The sequence below is a fragment of the Passer montanus genome, unplaced genomic scaffold (assembly GCF_014805655.1).
Source record: "Passer montanus isolate IOZ18808 unplaced genomic scaffold, ASM1480565v1 scaffold24, whole genome shotgun sequence".
Lineage (NCBI taxonomy): Eukaryota > Metazoa > Chordata > Aves > Passeriformes > Passeridae > Passer > Passer montanus.
The window spans coordinates 2605460-2626385 of record NW_024367037.1 but is presented as its reverse complement, the minus strand read 5'-3'; the positions used below and the strand labels follow the sequence as shown (position 1 = coordinate 2626385).

The following is a 20926-nucleotide window of genomic DNA, read 5'->3' as shown; positions in this document are numbered from 1 at the left end:
GGGCCGGGGCCGGGGCCGGGGCCGGGGCCCGGGAGTTCCTTCGCGTCCCAGCCAAGCGCGGTGCCGGCCTGGGTCCCGGGCTCTCCGCGCGGTTTGAGGAGCCGGGAGGGCGCTTTGGTTAAGGAAACATGGATCTTCTCAGCCAGTTGGGTTGGGTTGGATGCTTTCATTCTCCCCCCGTTCCCGTGTCTGTATGTCTCAGGCTTTTCTTTTTATTTTTTCCCCTTTTAATACGTATTTTTCTTTTCGCAGTGATAGCACAAGGGAGGGTTTCCTTTTTCTTCTTTTTTTCCCCCCTAATTTTTCTTCTCTCTCTCTTTTAAGTCGGTGTTTAGAGGCGCTGGGGGCTTTATCCCCGTGTGGTTTTATTTACTTTCAGTGTGTTTTGTGCTAATGGTTTAACTGGATTTTGGGAATGAAAAGGAGCATCTGTTTGCGATCTGTGAGCTTCGCTTAAGCCCAAAATGGTCGTAGTGGCCGCAGTTTCGGATTTCACTTTCTTCTTATTAGTTTAAGGAGCAGTTGCAATTGCGTGTTGTGTGTGTTCTGTGCATAAAGTATATAAATAAAACCATAAACTATATAAATAAACTGCACGTCTAGATGGTTATATAGTTTTATAAACACGCATGCACTCGGAGAGTCAGACACATATCTAGTCCGTACACACAAAGACCTGTGCTCGGAATTTGAGACTAGAGCCGCTGTCGATATCCTAGGAGAGGATGGCAGCGGGGTAGTTCTCTCTCCCTGCAAAGTGACAGAGAAACTACTTGCTTTCCGTCTGTGCATAATACAGTGCATAAATTGTCGTGCAGTCTTTATTCGGGGTGGTATAAAAGATCTGAGGGTCTCTCTTGTTTTTCCTGTTGAGAAGCAGTAGGCGAGTGGCTGGAAGTTGCAGCGAGGTTGTGAACTGTGCGGGATATTGGGCGATGTTGAGCCTGTGACTCTCCGATCTGCGGGGTACACAGACGTGCTGAAAGTTAGCGAGTTTCTTGGGGATATCTTTAACTTTTCTTGCATTATGCAGACTTAAATAAGCGCAATTTAAACGTTAAAGAGCGAATTAAAATGCTAATTACATCGCATTTGAACAATTCGAAACGGTGCATATCTTCTGATTTGCAAATTGGATTTGCAATGCATTAGTGCAGTGAATTGCTAAGTGGCGGCTTTGTTGTATTTTCTATAGCAAAAAAGGAAACATCTTTTGAACCTTTGAGAGAAATGTTGATATCAAGACACTACCTGTAGGGCCTTTAAAACGTCTAGGCGGTTCAAAAATTATATTGGGAAATATTCAATTACAAGGAGCTGAAATTAGCCAGAAAGATTAAAACATCGCCGATTTTAAGCGCGTGTGCCCGTGTCTGTGTGCTGGGCGGAGGAAGGAGGGGGGGAATTGTAACTTAATGGCCTTTGGGTGCTGCTACTCCCCCTCATAGAATATGGATACAAGACACCATCCCGGGGAAATACAAATATAACCGCCGATCTCGCCTTGACAACTCACTAATGGCTATCAGCAATAACAAATTGCCAACCCCACCGTTTTGTTCTGTCCAGGGCTCCCCTTACGACGCCCATACGACGGGGATGACCGGAGCCATCAGCTACCACCCGTACGGCAGCCCTGCCTACCCCTACCAGCTCAACGACCCCGCGTACAGGAAAAACGCCACCCGCGACGCCACGGCCACGCTGAAGGCCTGGCTGCAGGAGCACCGGAAAAATCCCTACCCCACCAAGGGCGAGAAGATCATGCTGGCCATCATCACCAAGATGACCCTCACCCAGGTCTCCACCTGGTTCGCCAACGCCCGCCGGCGGCTCAAGAAGGAGAACAAGATGACCTGGGCCCCGCGGAACAAGAGCGAGGACGAGGACGACGACGAAGGCGATGGAGCGAGGAGTAAGGAGGAGAGTCCCGAGAAGATGCCCGAGAGCAACGAAACCTCCGCGGAGGACGAAGGTAGGCGTGGGGTGCCTGCGGCCCCGGCGGGGTGGCTCCATCCCGCCCCGTCGAGTCCCCCGGGACCGGGGCAGCGGGGAAGGCGCGGGAGGGCGGCATTTAACAAAAGCGACCCCCAAACCTGTCCCGTCCCGTCGCCTCCGGCTGCTCCGGTCACTTGTCGCCGATCAGCGCCTGTGGCCGAGGCGGGCGGGGGGCGGCTGGGGACGCCGCGAGGGGCTCGGCGGGGAGGTGCGGGGGCGCAGCGGGGGAGCCGGCCCGTGGGGATGGATGCTCCTCGGAGCGGGAAAAGGCCGGGATGGCTTGAGCCTGCCTGGCCGCTGCGGTGGCGCGGTGGCGGCTGGGCTCGCTTCTCTCCCGCTCTGTTTTGCCGCCCCTCCTCACTGCCTGTCTGTGCCCGGCGGGCCTCCGCAGGGATCAGCTTGCAAGTCGACTCGCTGACGGACCACTCCTGCTCCGCCGAATCGGACGGCGAGAAGCTGCCCTGCCGAGCGGGAGACCCCCTGTGCGAGTCGGGCTCGGAGTGCAAAGACAAGTACGAGGACATCGAGGAGGAGGAAGAGGACGAGGACGAGGACGACGAGGAGGACATCGAGGAGGATGACGGCGGCGGCGGGGAGCGCGACCCGCCGGCCAAGCCCGCCACCTCCTCGCCGCTGGCGGCCGTGGAGGCCCCGCTCCTCGGCCACCCGCACGCCGACGCCGCCCGCAGCGCTAGCAAGGCAGCGCTGGGGCCCCGCGCCTCCCCCGGCCCCCCGACGCCGGCCAGCAAGCCCAAGCTCTGGTCTCTGGCCGAAATCGCCACCTCGGACCTCAAGAGTCAGACCCTGGGCCAAGGCTGCCAGCCTGCGCCGCTGTCCTCGGCCACCCCCGCCTCCGCCCCGCACAGCGCTGCCTACTCGCCCTCCTCCCTCCTGGGGAGGCATATTTATTACACCTCACCTTTTTATAGCAATTATACAAACTATGGGAACTTTAACGCTCTGCAGAGCCAGGGAATCCTGAGATACAACTCCGCAGCAGTGGCTTCAAACGAGGGACTAAGTCAGACTGTCCTAAATGCCAGCTCTGTCCACAAACAGAGCAGTGACTCTTTGAAAACGATCACTAACCAGCTAGAACAACATTACAGGCCCTCTAGCTATGACTCTAAGAAAGGTAGGTGACTTGTTTCTGCCGCTTTCTTCCCTCTTCTCCCTCGTCCTCCTTTCCCGACCCTTAGGCGTCCCCTACGCGCTGTAAACACTGAAACCTTCTCTGGAAAATACAGCGAGCTCGGTGCCACCGCTGCCAGAGCGAAGATGGGCACTCATATAACCTGGGGATTAAAACCGGCGTGTCGCCGCCGTATCGGTACCTGCCCCTAAGAACCGCGAAAGGAAATGTGAAAGACGACTTTTAGATCAGTCTCACAAGCTGCAGATGCAGCTCTGGAAAGTAGTTTTTTAAAAAAAGGAAAACTGCACACAAAGCTATCCAGAGAGCATTGGTGTCATTGCCTGTAATTTTTTTTTCCTGACAAACTGGTTTGACTCTTTGTTTCCAGTATTCTCACGGGGGTTTTTTTTCGGCTTTGGGTTCAGATAATTGCTGACCTTGGACGTGAAATTACGTGGAGCGTGACATTTTTTGTAACTGGTTGCTTCTTGGTTTGTTTGGGTTTTGGGGCTTATTTTTTTTTTCCGAAAAAGTTTTGCACTGATATGGTTGGCATCTTATTCTACAAAATTACTCGAGATACAGGCAAATATAAAATACTGGCTAGTCTTTTAAACGACCCAGCTACGAATTGTGCACCAGTGAGGGTTGGGACCTACACAGACTGTATAATCTAGTTAGCTGGCTGTGTCCTGTGACTAACTGGCGGTTATATTTTGACAGATCCCACTGAAGTCTGCACAGTAGGAGTACAACCATACCTATAGAAGTGCAATCACACAGCAATGCAAGTAAGTGAGAACATTTTCTATTACACTGATCATTTGGCATCGGGTCTGAGACGTGCTGCACAGTTCTAGACTCGCTTAACGTTAATTTCTTGCTTCATTACTTGAGAGTTTGGTCACAAAGGAAAGCATTATTTTTCTGTTGTTTCCGGAAACCTCTTATGACTACTTTTATTTCTTGGGTTTGCCTTAATTTTCAAGCCAGGTTAGGCAGTTCCCTCACTTTGCATACTCTTCGCTTGTGTAAGGCAAAGACATAGGGACTACTTAAAAGTTACAGAAAGAAATCTTCACGAGAGAAAAAAAACCAAAACCTTTGAAGGTATTGTTATTTAAAAACAGAGTGCTTGTGCTCAAATTGAGTGGTAGTGCTAAAATTGAGTGGGGCTTCACGCAGTGACCACATATTTAAAATAAAAAGGGACAACTGTAAGAAACAGACGTGAGTCTTAAGCAAGGTATGTTATCTGTGACTTGGCTCTTGCCTAGCTAGCACTCTGAATAATTCCACATTTAGAGCTAAATAGACAACAGCAACAACAACAAAAAAAATCACCTTGCCAATATTTTTCAACTAACTTTTATTTTTGTTAGAAGAAATTAGACGAGTAAGAATTTTGCTTTACTTCCTTTCCCGCCCACCTCGTTTTATGGTGCTAGAGTTTAATTGAAGGATTTCTGGATGATCTGGTTTTTTCCTTGGTCCACAGGTAGGTGTCACAATTGCTTTGAAAAAAGTCAGCAAGCCATCATCTCTCCCCGAGCTAATATATATAACAAATCTCTAAATCCGGATCACATCTGGTGCCACTGTATAAAAGAAGACCACAGAGCACTATTAAATCTTCAGAATCTAATTATTAAACCAGAATTTTGTTGGACATATGTGAGTTTGCTGGTATAGTATAGTTTCCCCAATGTACGTGTGACTTTTGAAAACAGATCTGTTTTTCTCAGGATATCTTGAATTGATCACTTCATTGCCACGGTATCTATTCGATAGGTGTGATAGGATTTATTGTAAAATTTATTTGTAAAAGATGTATACAGTAGAGATAATAAAGACGTGATTGGAGAACTTGAGTCCTTACAAAGTGGAAACAAATTTGATATTTATTTTTGTAACGATATAAAGCTTCTAGTAATTTATGCAAGTTGTATTGCAATGAAATCTGAACTTTTTGTAAATAAATTTTGCCTGGTTTTTATTTGAAACGTTGATGGTTATACAATCTTTGGTTGTTTAACAAGAATTCTTTACTAATTTATATCTCTAATTGTAAATAAAAACAGACTAGTCTGCAACAACATTGTGTTTTTCGTTCATTTCCCTCAAAATACCAATCTATTATTTAGAAAAGGAGAAAATTTGTAATTTCACTAGTAGAGCTAAGATCATAAAATGAGTAAGCAATTTAAACATGTTGCAAATATATACTTTGCATAAATTAATTCCTTCTGTCTTGTTCCGTTATACTTAAGCTTTAAATACACTCATATGTACAAATACGTATTTGTATATATAATATACATGAATATGCGTAGAAAGGGTGATGGGAATATATGCATGTTTCTTATTAACTATTTATACTGGGTGTGAAGTAGCTCTTTATTAATCATTCTTTAAATTCACTATTTCTAGGGTAAAAGATATCATCCATGGCTTACTTCTAAATATTTATTTTCGGCTTCTGGCTAAAATATGCAAGGGGAAAAAAATTAAAAGTACAATACCTGTTTGGGTTTTTTTTTTAATGGTTTTCCCTCTTTATATTGGTAAACCATACCTTTACAGTTACATTAGAAATCCACTTTGATTTGAATCATAAAATTATCTCATCATTTTAATTTTTAGCAAAATAATGGGAATCCTTATATAATATAATTTCAGAAAAGAAACGAACAATCATTTATTTTCCCCAAAAGATAAATTGAGTGAATATAACTTACGGTTATAAAACAAGAATAATAGCTTCTTAGATTGCCCTTTAATCAATCATACACTTATTTTTCAAGAGGCTCATCTATTTTATTCCATGATTAATAATGTTCCAGCGTGAGAGCATTATTAGATCCCAGCAGGGGAGATCCTGAATGCTTTTAGCTGCTTTGGAATGGTCAGTTGGGGTTCATTATGGTCTGATATTGAACAATTTATAAAATCTTGTCTAAACATCTGCCAGCTCAGATAGGCTGATGTGTCTGAAGATGGGAAATTGCTGGACCAGTTGATATTGACAAACGGATCTCTCTCCAGTGGCTTTTTGTTCAGTGAAAATTAGTGGCCTCTTGCTCAGGTCTTGTTAGAAAGGGCATTTGAAAGTGATCTTAGATACTTCAGGCATCAGCCTTGGGAAGGTTAACTGGATAAAGAGCCCTGCTAGTCTGGAGTCCGGAAATATGCTGTGATTATATTAAATAGGGGGAAAGGAAGCTGTTTTTCTTGAATGCATATACGCAATTCCCATGATCCATCTTCCCTTGCACACCCCCCCTCACCCCTCTTTGTAATTTACCCCTATAAAGACATCTAACTGACTGGGAAAATGCATGTGTTTTTCAGCTGAAAGGGCAGAAATTAATAACATTATCCTGAAATACTCTGGGATCTGTCTAGCTAAATCTAAAGCAATGAAGATCTTTGCAGCTGGAGGCCTAGTCATACTCTTACGCTGTTTGTGGAATGATGCTTCTTTCCTCCTGTAACATCCTCTTTTTCATTGAGGTAGAATGAAATTGTATCTGCATGTAGTGTGTAGTACAATTAGGCAAACAGCTACGGAGTAATTAATTTTTTCCCCTCCAGTTTAGCATATGATGTAGATTGCAAATATTTACTATAATCATTCTCGACCGTCTTTACTGTGCAGTCCAGGAAGGTTTTATGGAGGGATTTTTATGTCAGGGGAAATACCTGAACTTTCTTTCCCCCACTCTTGCTCCTACTCCATGAGCCCCCACCACCCATGTTATATGTCCCGGGTCTCTGTTGGACACAAAGTGTACATTTCAATTGGTAAAAACCAAAAGCTGTGGCAGAGATTAAAAAAGGCTGACGACATTCCTTTGATGTTTATACGCCCAAAGACTTATAAAAGATTTCCATAATTTACCCACCCTTGCTAGTATTTAGACCTGGATTTCTTTCTGGAAAGAAAAGTAGAAAGACTCGGAAAACTCGCTTTCAAGTATTCACTATGTATGTAAAACCCAATGGACTTCTCTCATCCTCTGAGAAATTCACAAACGGTTCATGGATGCAGATGGGCGCCACTGAAATGATTTGGCATATGAATTTATTTTTTTAAACAAGAAACTAATGGGCGAGAACTGCATATTCAACATCATTCGAGATTTAGTAATCAAAATTGAAAGCAGGAGGAAAGTGTAGCCTTGCTAGATTGTTGGCACAAACAATGTGATTATTTCAGTGTAGCAAGAAAGAGGGATGAACGATAAAATACATCACTCTGTGTATGGTTTATTTCATAATGATGCTAATGAGCCCGCTGGGATTAAAATCTCACACCCCTTTCTATATTTACTCCCTCTTCTCCCCACCCCCGCCCCTCGTTTCTGTGCTCCTTTCGGAGCGGGAAAGGCAAACCCTTCCCTCTTCGGGGCCAGAGGTTTCATTAGAACTGATTTATTGAAATTCGGGCTTTAATCTCAGGTGGGATCCCGGAGGAATTGGCGCTGTCGTCAAATGGGAAGAGGGTCGCTTTCCACTTTACACTTCCTGGGCTGCTTTTTTCCTCGCTCTCTGCAAATGTCAACATTTGTTCTCAATAAGAGAGTTATTGTTTCAGGAAAGCTGCTCACCAACTGCCTTTAGGAGCAGAAAAAAAAGCGTCGCCCACCTTTGTTTGGCTGGAAGCTGGGGGAAGGGATGGGGACAGAGGTAACACGCAGCTCAGGCCAGCAGCGGACAGACAGACAGACATGGGAATTGCTGCTGCTGCGCACCAGCTCGTGGCTGGATGGAAACGGGCCCGGCTAAGGGGACAGTTAATGGAAAACGCCGTGGGCATCTGCTTTTCTGTCCCCGCTCCATTGACGTACTTGCCCCCGACTTGCTCAGCCCCATAACAGAGGGGCAGACTGCAGGGGGACAAAATATTAAAAAAGTAACAGAACCTACCAACACAAGAACGAAAAGGACTGCCCCCACGGATTTTTACCCGCGGAGATGACCTTCAGGTTTTGGGGAGGGATGGAAGGGTGATCTTCCAGGTGAAGATAGATGTAAAGTTGGCTACCTGATTCAGCCCTACCTGAGGGCAGCCACCTCCCTAATGGGTCATCCATCAGCTCCCGACTCGGCGGGGCCCCCAGCCCCGAGGCGAGCAGCGGGAGTGGCCCGGGAGCGGCCAGCCCGGAGCGGAGCGATGCTGCCCGGCCCGAGCCGCTCCGCTCCGCTCTGTGGTGGCCTCTCCGTGTCCATCCTCACGGGGGGAGGGGGGGGGGGGGGGGGGGGGGGGGGGGGGGGGGGGGGGGGACCAAAAAACCAAAACCAAACCCAAAACACACAGCCCTGTGGCCACTGAAAGTTTCTGACTTTGTCACATTACATCTCACTTGAAGGCAGTTCAGACTCAGTGCTCGTCTGAGAGACTGTAGCAGGGGTGTAATTAATACCGGGAGGGTTTTATTGCTTATTAACTTTTGAAACAAACAAACAACCCTCTCCCCAAACCCACCCCCACCAAGCAAACAAACAAAATCCCCAAAAACCAAACACCACCCCAGACAGAATTTATATAGATGTCGATTTTTGCCTTCTGCATTCAGACATATCTCGGGTACTTAGGCAAGTTTCCCACGATCCAGGTAGTAGAAAAGAGCCTTTCCATTGTAGGAACTGAATAATGATGGTAAAAAAAAATACTGTTATTAGAGTAATACTCCACATTAAGTAATGTGATGTTCCTCCCTTTGTTTTTAATCCAGTAACTAATAACTTAGGTATGTTTCCAGCTTCTAAAGAAATAAAAGCGAGGGGGAGAGAAAAAAAAAGTTAAAAACAAAGGGATCCATAGTGCATAGTCAAAGCACCCATGCATCTAATCCCTGATTATTACTCGGCGTGTCTGAAGCAGGGTATTTATTGAAAGTACGGAGGGAAAGGGCGGTCCGCGGGACACGCTGGCACACAGGTAGCTCGGAGCTGCAGGCAGCGACCTGGAGGCAGGCGGGCTCTGGCGGAGTGTTCTACCTGTGAGCGCCCTGCCCGAGGTGACAGCCCCGCTCCCGCAGCCTGGACCCGAGCCCCCCTCCCGAGCCGTGACTCATGCAATAATGTCACCGCTTCACGTCCAATCCCGACCGAGACGGCTGCGTTTTTCCCTGAGCGAAAAGTAAGGGACAGAGGGACGTGGCCACTCGGCCTCGGGAGTGGCCTCCGTTAACCTGGATCCTTTTGGGATTTAAGGACTGAAAGGAAAGGGCGGGGGTGTCACCCCGGCCCAGCCGCTCTCGGAACGCACACAGGCAGAAAAAGTCACTTCTCCGCTTCGTCTTGTGTCATCCGTGACGAGGGATTTCAAAATACTTCCGAATATTTGTGCAGGGGACAAAAAACCCCCTCCGATTGCTCCTCGCATGGCGGCTGTGTGGGTACTGTTGTTGCTCGGGCTCTTAAAGAACGCCTAGGAAGTAAAATAAAAATAAGTATGTGCATTTTTATAGGGAGATAAATTGACAATTTATTGTGTATAACTTCTGATCAATTATTAATCGTTAGTGTCAACAACAGGGTTATAATTACCTTCAGTTATTTAAAGGGATATTTATTTTTTCTTCTCTCTGATCTGGTAATTAGTTAATGCTCTGGAGTAATGAATTCAAAGCTGATTTGATAATGATTGAGACAGGGTTTTTTCCCCTCTCTTTTGGCAGCCCCCCTCGCACGGAGGGGGAGGGGAGGAGGAGGAGGTCTCTCCCCCCGTTTGCAAAGAGTCCATGTAAAGGCAAATCACTGCGCGTTTCACTTTTCAGACCATAAATAACGATTCTGGGAGTAAAAAGGCGAAATGACAAACAAATAGAGCGCAGCTGGGATGAATAAGGCCGATCAAAGTTAGCGGGGGCCGACGCTCCTCTCAGCCGCCGCAGGTCTGAGTCCCATAAAGGTGCCAGCAACTCTTACCTCTCTCCCCGAGATCAAGGGAGAGGGCGAGCAGGACATTTTAACCCTCTGACATCTTCCCGCGAGCGGAGGAGGGAGAAGAGGGAAAGGGAAGAAGGGAACTGCGTATTTCTTGTTTGGGGGAATTAATGCCTTCACCATTGCTCTAGGGAAGGGGTTTCACCTGGAGCCCGGGAAGCTCCCGCCCAGCCCGCGGAGGATGCACGGGGGACACAGGGGGAGAGGCGCAGCGCCGAGCGGGGCTGCCTCAGCTCCTCGCAGCGGCGGAGGCGCAGCCTGGTGCGTGTAAATGATCCCCAGCCCGGCTCAGCCCTCAGGATGGGGAAGCAAGAAATAATTTTTATTTTTTTCCTCCTTGAGGGGAGCTCGGCAGAGCTTCATGGTGAAGAAAGGCAGCAAAAGAGCAGCCCGCAGGAACCGTGGCTGCCGCCTTGCCCCCGTGTCTTGGGGCGTGGGTAACCCCCTCCTCGCCGGGCCTGGGACTCGGCAGCCCGGAGGAGGTAACTACAGAAAACTCCCCTTCCTCCTCTCTCCCCAGAGGCGTGTGGCGCTGAGCCGAGGTAGAAGCTGCATTGTTGCCTCCCTCCCCTCTTTCCTAGACCTCTACTTAATTTAGTGTCAGGCGAGGTCTCGGAGCCAAAAGGAATAAAAGCGAGGGGGAGAGTTTTTTTTTTATTTTTTTATTTATTTATTTATTTTTTTTTTTTTTAGCGCGATGGGGCTCGTTTTACGGCAGCTCTGGGCGAGACGGAATAAGCGTATATGATATTATATGTAACAGTTATACCTTTATATCTTTAAAAAAATTGTTTTCCCGGTGCAACAAAACTGCACTGGGAATTGCAGTGCAAAATGCAAGTTTTAAAATTAATTCATCCTGACAGGTTTGACATCGCCCGGCTCGCTTTTTCCTGCAACTACGTCCGCAAATGAATGCCGCTTCCAGAGTGTATGTTTTAATTTGTCACATCAAGGCAATAAAAGGGAGCGATATATACTTAAGCCAGTTAACATTGTAATAACAGGTTTAAAGGAGCAATTAAATGGTAGTGAGTCGCATGTCTGACTTTCTATAGGCATTACCACATCAATGGTACCTTTTAGGCTGACTATAACTTAGCATGATTGTCTCAATTAGTTTAGCTACATGATAGTTATTGTGAACTCTTTGTGAGTAATCAATGTTACGCAAGCTTATGGGAAGGAGGCTTTAATAGGGGTGAGCCGCAGCTAAATAACACGGACCTCCTATTTTAAAGAAACACCTTTCTTCCTCTGCCTTTCTGCTTCTCGCTCTCTCCCTCTCTTCTTTATTTCTTTCCTCCAAGCCCCAAGAAAGAAACGGTAATTTATAGACTTATAAATCTGTTTCCGAGATCGGTGTAGCTGAACGCAGATTTACAGGCGAAAAGCAGCTTCTGCAGCGGCTGATCAACGAAAAAGCCCAGCGCGGATGGCCAGGCACCCCCGCTTCGCCTCTCCTTGCCTTTAGTGGCGCAAGTCGTGGCTGTTCACTGTCACGATAGAGCCCCGAGCCACAGATAACCTTGAGGGACGCTCACCTCGCATGATAGGTGTGTGCAGAACTCATGATAGGTGTGTGCAGAACTCATGATAGGTGTGTGCAGAACTCTTACGGGCGCCCGAGCTTCCCTTGGTGGCAGCGGAGCCCGTCCGAGCGCAGCGCTGCGGGGACAGACACGCGTGTGCGTGTGAAACAGACACGGGTGCTAAGGCGAGGGGCGGAATGACTGCAAAGCGGGGTTAAAAACACGATTTAATGCAGGGAGAAGGGTCCTGCCGGAGCAACGGGCCGCTTGGTAACTTGTTCATTCTCCACTGACATTCTCTTGCTAAATAGTGAGCCGCGGGTGGCTAATGCAAAATATAGAGGGCTGGAAATTGAGTGGGAGCTGCTTGAACTGCTTCAAAACACTAGCAAGTATGTACTGTTTTCTGTCACGGGGAAAAAAAAAAAGAGTGAAAGAGCGTGTACCATTGAAATTTAAGAAAAAAAAAAAAAAGCAGGGATATTTCTGTTGGTGAAGTTATTCTCATTAGTCCTAACAATGTCTCGCCATTAGACAAGGCTGGAGTTAGCCTCGGTCGCAAGATTTCAGATCTGCAAGGGTTTTTTTATTTTCTTTTTTTTTCTCCTTTTTTTTTTTTCCATGCACATTACATTTCTGTCATGCTTTGCAGAAGAACACGATATCCCCAAAGAACCCAAAGAAGAAAAAAAATACTCTGACAGCAACCATTAGTTAAGAGTGCAATGAATAAACCCCTTGCACAAGAGTATCAGGACTAATTAAGATTCTGTTTAGCAGCCCTGGATGGAATGTTAATGTAGCTTTGACTAACTGGGAATAAGCAGGGGGAAAAACTGCATTTTAAGAGGAATGCTGGGGTGATAACATCTCTCACTTCTTCTGTCCAAGGTCTGCCCAAGCCTGTTACAAAGTCATTATCTCAAATTACTCCTGTACTTCATTTTTAGAGGGTTTGGGCAAGATCCCCTGGCGTTGAAGCGCTGCCTAGAGCCTCACAAAGCCAATACTCTCTAAGGGGATAAAGGCTGAATCAACCCACTATCTCTACCTTCGAGAGTTTGCTGGTACCAGTTTCTTGGACAAATACAGCCAGGATTCTGGAGGCAGATTAGGATCTATTGCTGGCGTCTCCTCACAAATCCCTAAAGGGTTTTTGACCCTTTGAAGTTTCGTCTATTTTGCTTACACAGAAGTTTACATGATTAAGTCAGGATTTTACAAGGCTCAACAAGGCAAATTTAGTCACCTCGGAACACTCAACACCAAAAAAAAAGTAAAATATCCAGTTGTCCTGCTACTCATTTAGTTCCAGAAATACTAACATACTGTTGTATTTGGAGTGACTAATTTAATACAATAGAAAAATATCTGCAAGACTGCTTCAGCAGGAAAGGGTAAAAAAAAAATCCCACTTCCCCCACATTATGATTATTAATTTTTATTTTGGTTTATATTATTTATTATTTTAATTTTTTTTTCAGACTTTTATATAACATTCCCCCCTCTTCATTTCCAATGATTGTTAATGCAGCTATGTTTATCAGAGAGTGGGTAAAACTTCCTGAAGTCCTTTCCAGCCTTTTTAACATTTCCAGCCTGCCTTTGCTTCCCCTTATCCGGACAGTTACATTTTTTTAGTGTCGAGCAACAAGCTCCCCTAATCCTTTCCTCTGAAGTAAACTTTTGCAAACGCTTTACTTGTAAAAAGCAGCCTTGCATAATGCAAATCTTTTCCTGGAATGAGAGGGCTGGGAACTGACAGCGTAAACAGGAGAGGAGGAGCAGAGCTCCTTCTCATGGAATAGTTACCTATTTAAAGAAGTCTCCTGCAGTCAGAGCGGGAGCGCTGCACCCAGGGGCTGCGGTTGCATCTGGCCCACCCTACTTCCATGGCCTCTTGTGGAACACAAATAGACTCCTTCTCTCCCTTTCAGTCTTCCTCTCTCTCCCTTTCCCACCAGAGGGAAGATCACTCTGCTAAGGAATTACTCCTGCAGTTATTATCAGTGAAGGAAGGAATTATGTGTTCAATTCATCCTGCCTCTGAAATAACAGTACTAGTAATAGCAGTAATAATAATAATACCTGGCAGGCTGGATCAGTGAGTAGCAGGGACAGCAAGGGCAATCAGGCGAGCTGCAGATTTCTCTTCCTCAATTGATTTATAATTGATGAATGGATTTTCTTGTGCAGCTGCAGCGTGGTTAAAATCTATTGAAGAGGTAGGTGTTCTGGAAGGTGTTATTTTGTACGGGAGACAGTTAGGAGTAACTGGGTGCATTTATCAGCGGGAGATCTGAGCAAGCAACACGATTACATTGCTGTTAGTGGCTAGGATTCAACTTTCCATAGGCCTCCAGCACCTGCAGTCTTGTAGGTGACTCACACGGAGATGGTTCCTGCCGGCTGCCGGCCACATCAGGGCATTGATCTGGCACAGACCTACCCACTGCTTTTGGCCACGAATGCTTTGCCCTCCTCCCGACAAGCCATTCACTTGGTGCTGTGCTGGCGGAAATCGGTCAGGCATGGTTTTGCAAGAGAAGGGGGAACAATGTCTTGCAGCATTTCTCTCACACATTTTAAGGAAGTGGAAGGCATTTTCATACCTCTTAATATGAGCCATTTTCCTGCTTCAGGTATGGCGTTTCCCGCTGCCTGTAGGGATGTACCTGGTATTTAGTGCATTTGCAGTGTCTCTTAAAGAAACAGAGCTTTAATGTGGATATCAAGAGACATGCAAAGCTGTTATCAAGCCTCTGGATCGTGGGTGATTACCATAGATCCGGATGAACTTTAGGACCTGGTCCCTGAGTGTTTTTTTTCCATATGTTCTGGATTCACACTGTAAAGCATGTGGGCTTCAGTGTGGTACCTTATTTTTTGTTGCTTTTTGGGAAAACAAACCCCCAAAAACTATCACCATAAAGGACAGGCCTCCAGACATCAGGACCTCCCTTTTCTTCTTGTAAAGGGACTTAAGGCTACGTTCAAGAAGGAGACAAGGTGTAAAGGGGATAGAAAGGTCTTGGCTTCTTATCTTTGAGAGCACTTGGCTTCGGGACTGTATTTTTTTTTGACGTTAAACTCACCCAAGAAAACAGGTGCTGTCTTCCTTTATGTTTAGGAAGGGTTCAGCCTTACCAAGGTGATAATGCCTAACCAAATTTGGGATCCTGACCCCAGCAAGGTGACCCCTTGTCCTTGTAGGGCTGGTGTATGCCTCCAAGCAGGCCTCAAACCCTAGCCCCTTGCTGGAGGTGGTCACTCTTGCCTTTTCCAGCGTGGAATGGACTTGCTCCTGCTGGTGAGAGCACAGCACAAACCCAACACAAAACCTCTGAAGTAGGGATAGAAAATGTGACTTAAGCTGGCGGCCATGCAGCCGTGTCTCGGCGCTGCCTCTCCCTCTACGGAGCTGTGCCTTGCTCTGCACAGCCCCATTAGCAGAGGGAGAGCGAGCAAGCCCCCTCCCACCCCTTCCCCCTGCTTTACCTCTTGGAGAGAGGGGGCACAGAGATTTCCCTGGAGAGGCGGGCTCCAGCATATGGACATTATCTTCCCTGAGCTTGGAGTTGTATGTGCCTGTGACGGGAGCAGATTTAAGCCACATTTTGCCGCTTTTTGTCTTTGGTATGGGATATCTGCACACAGGCGAGGTGGCTTCGTGTTCAGGGAGAGGGCTGCTCCTGGGCAGCTGCTGAAATGCAGGTGAGGCCCAGTCCCACTGATGGGGTCATAAGAGGGAGCGCGAGGGGAAAGCTGCGGGATTTAATGCCTGTCTTTCTCTTCCTTCTTGATCTTCTGCTGCATGAGAATAATCTCATTCTCTGCACATGTTTCTCCTGGGAAAAAACAACCCACTCCAAACCCAAAACTTCCAGTGCTGTGCTTAGATCTTTTTCTTTCTACAGATGATGAGATTTTTTTTTTTTTGGAGGGGGGAGGGTGTTTCATTTGTCTTCTGATTTTTAAACTTCTTTCACACTAAATTTTACACTCCTTGGAAGAGAGGTATTAATTTATAAAATCATGACGTGTGGAATACTTACCTCAGTACTCAGTTCCACAATGTGGGGCTTAGAAGTGAAAAAACTCCTCAACAAAATGAATATGAGATTTGCCATAAAACACTAAAATCTCACTTGACATTAAAATATTATTATTGTCAGCAAAGCAACTGCATAATTACATTTCTATTTATCTCTTTACTTGATATTAATGTCTGTAAGCTAGATCTTCCCTCTTCATCAGCCCACACATTTTAAAAAATTCTTGTTAGAGCTGAAAAATATGCTTGTAGAGGAATAAAAATCTAACTTATTTGAATTGTTTTCATAGTAAATAATTTGAATTGCAGAATATTATTGGTGAACATGTAGGAACACATAATTTATCTTTCCTATCTGAACACGAAAAGTTTGCCATATCAAACAAATTGTTTTAATTGTTTTTTACAACAGTTACAAAGAACGTATAGTAGAATCGTCCTAACCACCATTGTGCAAAGCCCCTTCTGAATTGCAAACGCACATAATTCTACTTCAGCTAACTTCAGCAGGAGTTAAATACTCAAGAAGTAGCATTAAAAGGAAATTTTTGTTATCTGTAATAGAAAGAATAAAATTGTAGTCCTACAATTGACATAATAGGAAAAAAAATGTTTACAGCAAATAATAAACAGAAGAAACTATTCAGCTAAAAGCACATTTTTTGGGGATGTTTTAGAGGACAAGAAACAATAAAAATGTCCATGGAAATGTGGTCCATAATATCCTTGAAAAATCCATGCAGCTGAGTCCAATTTCTATTATTGTATCCAGTCCTAAAAAACCTGGTAAAGTTGAACAATTCATCCTTAAGTTATTTTAATGTAGCATGCATATAATATTATTTTTATTAGTGGATTAAGATTAAGTTTGTGATTCTGAAGATAAGTCGTCGCAGCGTAAAGCCATAGTAAACTTGTTTTCAAGCTAATGTAAGGATTGGACAACAGATAAATCTACATTTTGTCTCTCACTTCTTTCTTTCTTTCTTTCTTTCTTTCTTTCTTTCTTTCTTTCTTTCTTTCATGCTAATCCCTTCCATAATGCCTAGGAGTATTAAATATGAATGCATTAGGTGCTTGTGTGACTCAGTGGATAATACAACTTTTCTTCTTCTCCTTCTTCTTCTTCCATTATCTCAGTGTTTTTAGAATATTATAAGTCTATACTGGATAGGCTGTAAAAAAAAATCATATGTGTGAAGCAGCCACTTTTAAAATATGTGAAATCACTCATCAATCAATATGGGAAAAGAGTTTAATAATATTGTTTAATTATTAATTAGCTATTTTTACATTTAAGGATAATAGAAGAGTATGCCAGTTCTAAGATTCAAAATCTAAAATGCATGATTGAATACAAGCCTAAAAATTAAAGAGAAAATACCACCTTTCTGGTGGAAAGTTGTTACTATGGATATCCGCCTTTGTACAGAATGAAGAGAAGTCCAGTGAAATAAAACCTGCGTGGTCATATAAATAATTACTTTATTCTGAAACATATGGATAAGAGAATAAAAGTACAATCCCACAGCCACTATTTATGCGGAATTCACACTGCCAACTGTTTGAACTGAGAGAATAAAAAAGTTAAGTGAAGTTTTTTTAGTTGTCTATTTTTTGGTACTATAATACATAGGATTCCCTGAATTGGGTCATGCAGTGGCCAAACTCCAGCTACCTCTGGAACCCCAGACTGTGATGATCAGGCCTCCATGGGCATGTGACAAGGAAGGGTATTATCCTGATCTGGGAGTGTTCTGGGTTTTTCTGGAAGAAATCTGCTGTGGTGCACTCTTCCATCTCCATCGCTTGTTGTTAATAGCTTCTTTCTCACTCTGTTATAGCAGACGCAGCTGCTTAGTACATCACAGATCAGGTCAGACAATTGCATTTGATGTGTGGGGGTCTTATGTAAGACCCATATGTATGAGAGAAGGAGATGGGTAGGGAGAGAAAGAAAGAGAGAGAGAAAGAATTCACTGCTTGCAAATGTGCGAGGCCCGAGCACTGTTAAAGGGCAATATGTTGGGAATCAAATGGTGTGAAATATGTCAAGTCTGATATTTCCTTACGTATGCCATCTCCACACTTTTAAAATGAGATAAAAATAACTTGTGCTGTAGCTAACTCTTACCACCTATCATCCTCAGTAAGGATCCAGTGTTTTGTGTATACACACCATCAGCTGCACTGAATGACTGAAACATTGGGTAGTGTCAGATGTGAGGATCTGGGACTGCTGACTGTTGGGAGCTTATCCTGACTACTTTCTTTTCACCTCATCTGTCAAAGCCATCAGATATTTCTGGAATAGCATCTACCAGTGGCAGAGATAGACTTGTTCCTTGTTAAACAGTCTTATTCATCACAGCCATTATTTGATGTGAGGAGTAAAGAACGGCAGTTTTTGTGGCCTTCCTTTACTTTCTCTCTGAGTGCTCGCTACACACTCAAGAGAAATGTGGTTTGTTTTTATGCAGGAGAGTGCAGGGGGAAACCACAGTTTTACCAAAATTGGAGTTTTATAATGTTCAACCAGGACTTGTCTACTTGCTGAGACAGAACTATCAACTTGTAACATAACATTGGCAATGCCCAAGTTAAAGGAAAACTATATTTGTAATTTTTTTTTACACTGAAAATGTGATATCACATTATTGTAGCTCTACGTGCTTACATGTTAAACATATTAATCTCTTCAAATATGCTAATAATTAATAAATCAATACAGAAGGATCTACAAGTTGACTTTAAGAGAATACAGTTGCCTTTATCTAGGAATGTAAACACATTAAGAAGTATAATAGATAAACCATAATGAGATAAGGCTTTCCATCAATTAATTTAAGATTTATGCTTACAATTTTTGTTACACTCTGTAAGGTTCTCCTACATAAATCCTGTGTAAGGAAAGAAAAAATATTAATATAAAAAATTAAAATATTCTTTATCCAGCTACTCAGACATTATTGCAATGTATAAAGAGAATGGGATAGATTTTATAGCAATTTGAGGAAAATTTCTTCTAAATAAGGCAGGTTTTTTTCTTTGTTTATAAACTGTCAGTAAGTCAGGCTTTGCATTGGTAAGTAACTATGTACAGCAGGATTTCAAGAAGTCCATTCAATATATGACTTTGAAGAGGAACTTGGAGCACGGTAAGATATTCAAGTAATTTCCATCTCAGAACTCTTAAATGCATTTACATTTTTACGTGAGAATAAAGCATACCTTGGTCGAAAATAATCACTTGTTACTCAAAAGAAGCTGGTGAATTTATTCAGATATTTTGGCCTGATGAATTTTATGTGAATTTAACAAGAGAAACAGATCATAGATTTGACATGATTACATGCAAATGCAGGTAAACAGAAAAAACTTTAAAATGCATGCAAAATAAAAATGCTAGCAGATTGTTAAAAATAGATAGCATTCAATGAATGCTTATATTTATATATATGCTGCAGATGGAGCTAAAAGTAAGATCCTTATTTAAAGATGGATAACATTTTCTTATATAAGATTCTGATGTGGTTCTTATTGTTGTAATCCTTCAGAAAAGAATTTTTTATGACTGATGTCAGCCTCGCAATGCATGTCTTGCTTTTATATAACAAGAAAGCTTCAACAAAACAGTTTAACTGTTTCCAGGAATGATAGAGAGAAATTGTTTGGTTTGCTAATGTCAAAAATCTGTGTGACCTTACTGAATAAACTGCCTTACAGTAAATGATCTAAGTTTAAGAAGGAGGTATCTTGAGGCCAAAAGGAGGTGCATTTTTTCTTTCCCCGTAAAAAATACACACCTATTTGGCAGAGTTATCATTGAGTATACTTGATATAATAGCTTAGAGTTTAATTATTTGTAGATTTTATCTGTGGTGTGTATGTTCAAGGCTGGCAATCTTGGAGCAGAGCTAAGCATGTCATTCCTTATAATTGTTTCTCTTCTGTACCTCGGTAACTCTAGAAGTGAGGGCAAAAACATTGTCTCTTTTTCTGCTCTCATTTTTCCTTCCTTGCCATCCATATCAGTTCAGGGCAGTCTGATGAAGGACAGATTAATCAGGCTTGAATCAAAGTCTGAGTGGGGAGCAGAGCTGGGACAGGGCCAGATGTCTGCAGGACTTGGGATCTGAAGGAGGAGGCAACTGGCTCTAGAAGAGGTCATAGACAAGGTCAAGCAGCAGAAACTATAAAAAAAAATAGGGAGAGAGGTGAGAACAGCTTGTCCTGAGGAAAAGATAAAAGTGGAAAATGACAGGTTAAAAAAGACTGTGAAATGTCCATGGCCACCAAAACACATCATCTTTCAGGACCTGGGCTAGGACCCTGGATTTCTGTTTTTCAGACTTCCTCTTCTACTTACTAAATAATTGGAGTGTCACTGTCAGTGTACGTATCTTATTCCCTATCTCAGTGGGATCAAAATCACTGTTGATTATTCCCTTGTTTCAGGTGAAAAACTTTGCTGGAACTCAGATCCCAGTGTTGCAGTCCACAATGTGAGAATTGGAAACATTTCATATGATTAACATTTTTGTCAGACTGAGAAACAAAGAAGTGATTATCTTTTTTCTTCCCTAGGCCTTGGATCATCCCACTTGATTGTCTGCTGAATAGACAGACCTCTCAGAATGTGGCATTGTTTCAAAAACTAGCCTTCACTAGTGGATTTCCTAACTTTTGAATGCTTGGCCTTGTAACCCCAATGTTTTGTTTAAACTTGATTCTTGAATCAAGCAGCAAACACTAGAACAAAATGACACAAGTGGCTTTCTGTCACTCATCCATACTATGATTGTTTAAATGCATGTAAGTCTGTGTGTGTGTGAATGTACACATATATGTGCTTTATATGTGTGTACATATATATACACACACACACAGAGAAGTATGTGTTCTCTCTTTTCATATGTCTTTTTTGTGGGTTGAAGATGAAAAAAGTGTAACAGGGAATTACATAATCCTACAAGCAGTTGTGTTGGTGAAGTAATTTACCTGATTTGAGTGAGGACTGCCAAATCCAGCATGAGAATTTGTGATGCTGATGTTATTCAGATGTGAGAGTTTCTAGGACTGCAACTACAGGCTGTAGTTATTTGGAGACTTTCTGTTTCTTCCAACTGTTAGTGCTGCAATACGCTGTAACTAACTGATTGCAGCAAGGCTCCATGCTAAATTTACACATACAGAGTTCCATATCTGTCCAAGAATGTATGCACATAGCTAGTGTCATTGCAGGCACCGAGT

General features: G+C 43.7%; 1 protein-coding gene across 1 annotated transcript in view; it reads left to right on the top strand.

The window, feature by feature from the left end:
- Positions 1 to 5193, top strand: part of IRX2 (iroquois homeobox 2) — a 5733-nt gene extending 540 nt beyond the window's left edge. Inside the window, exons 2-5 of the mRNA XM_039711070.1 lie at positions 1570 to 1975; positions 2390 to 3133; positions 3857 to 3924; positions 4632 to 5193. Coding sequence (XP_039567004.1) covers positions 1570 to 1975; positions 2390 to 3133; positions 3857 to 3900 — 1194 coding nt within the window. The 3' untranslated portion in view covers positions 3901 to 3924; positions 4632 to 5193. The remainder of the gene's footprint in view (positions 1 to 1569; positions 1976 to 2389; positions 3134 to 3856; positions 3925 to 4631) is intronic.
- Positions 5194 to 20926: the final 15733 nt, after the last annotated feature.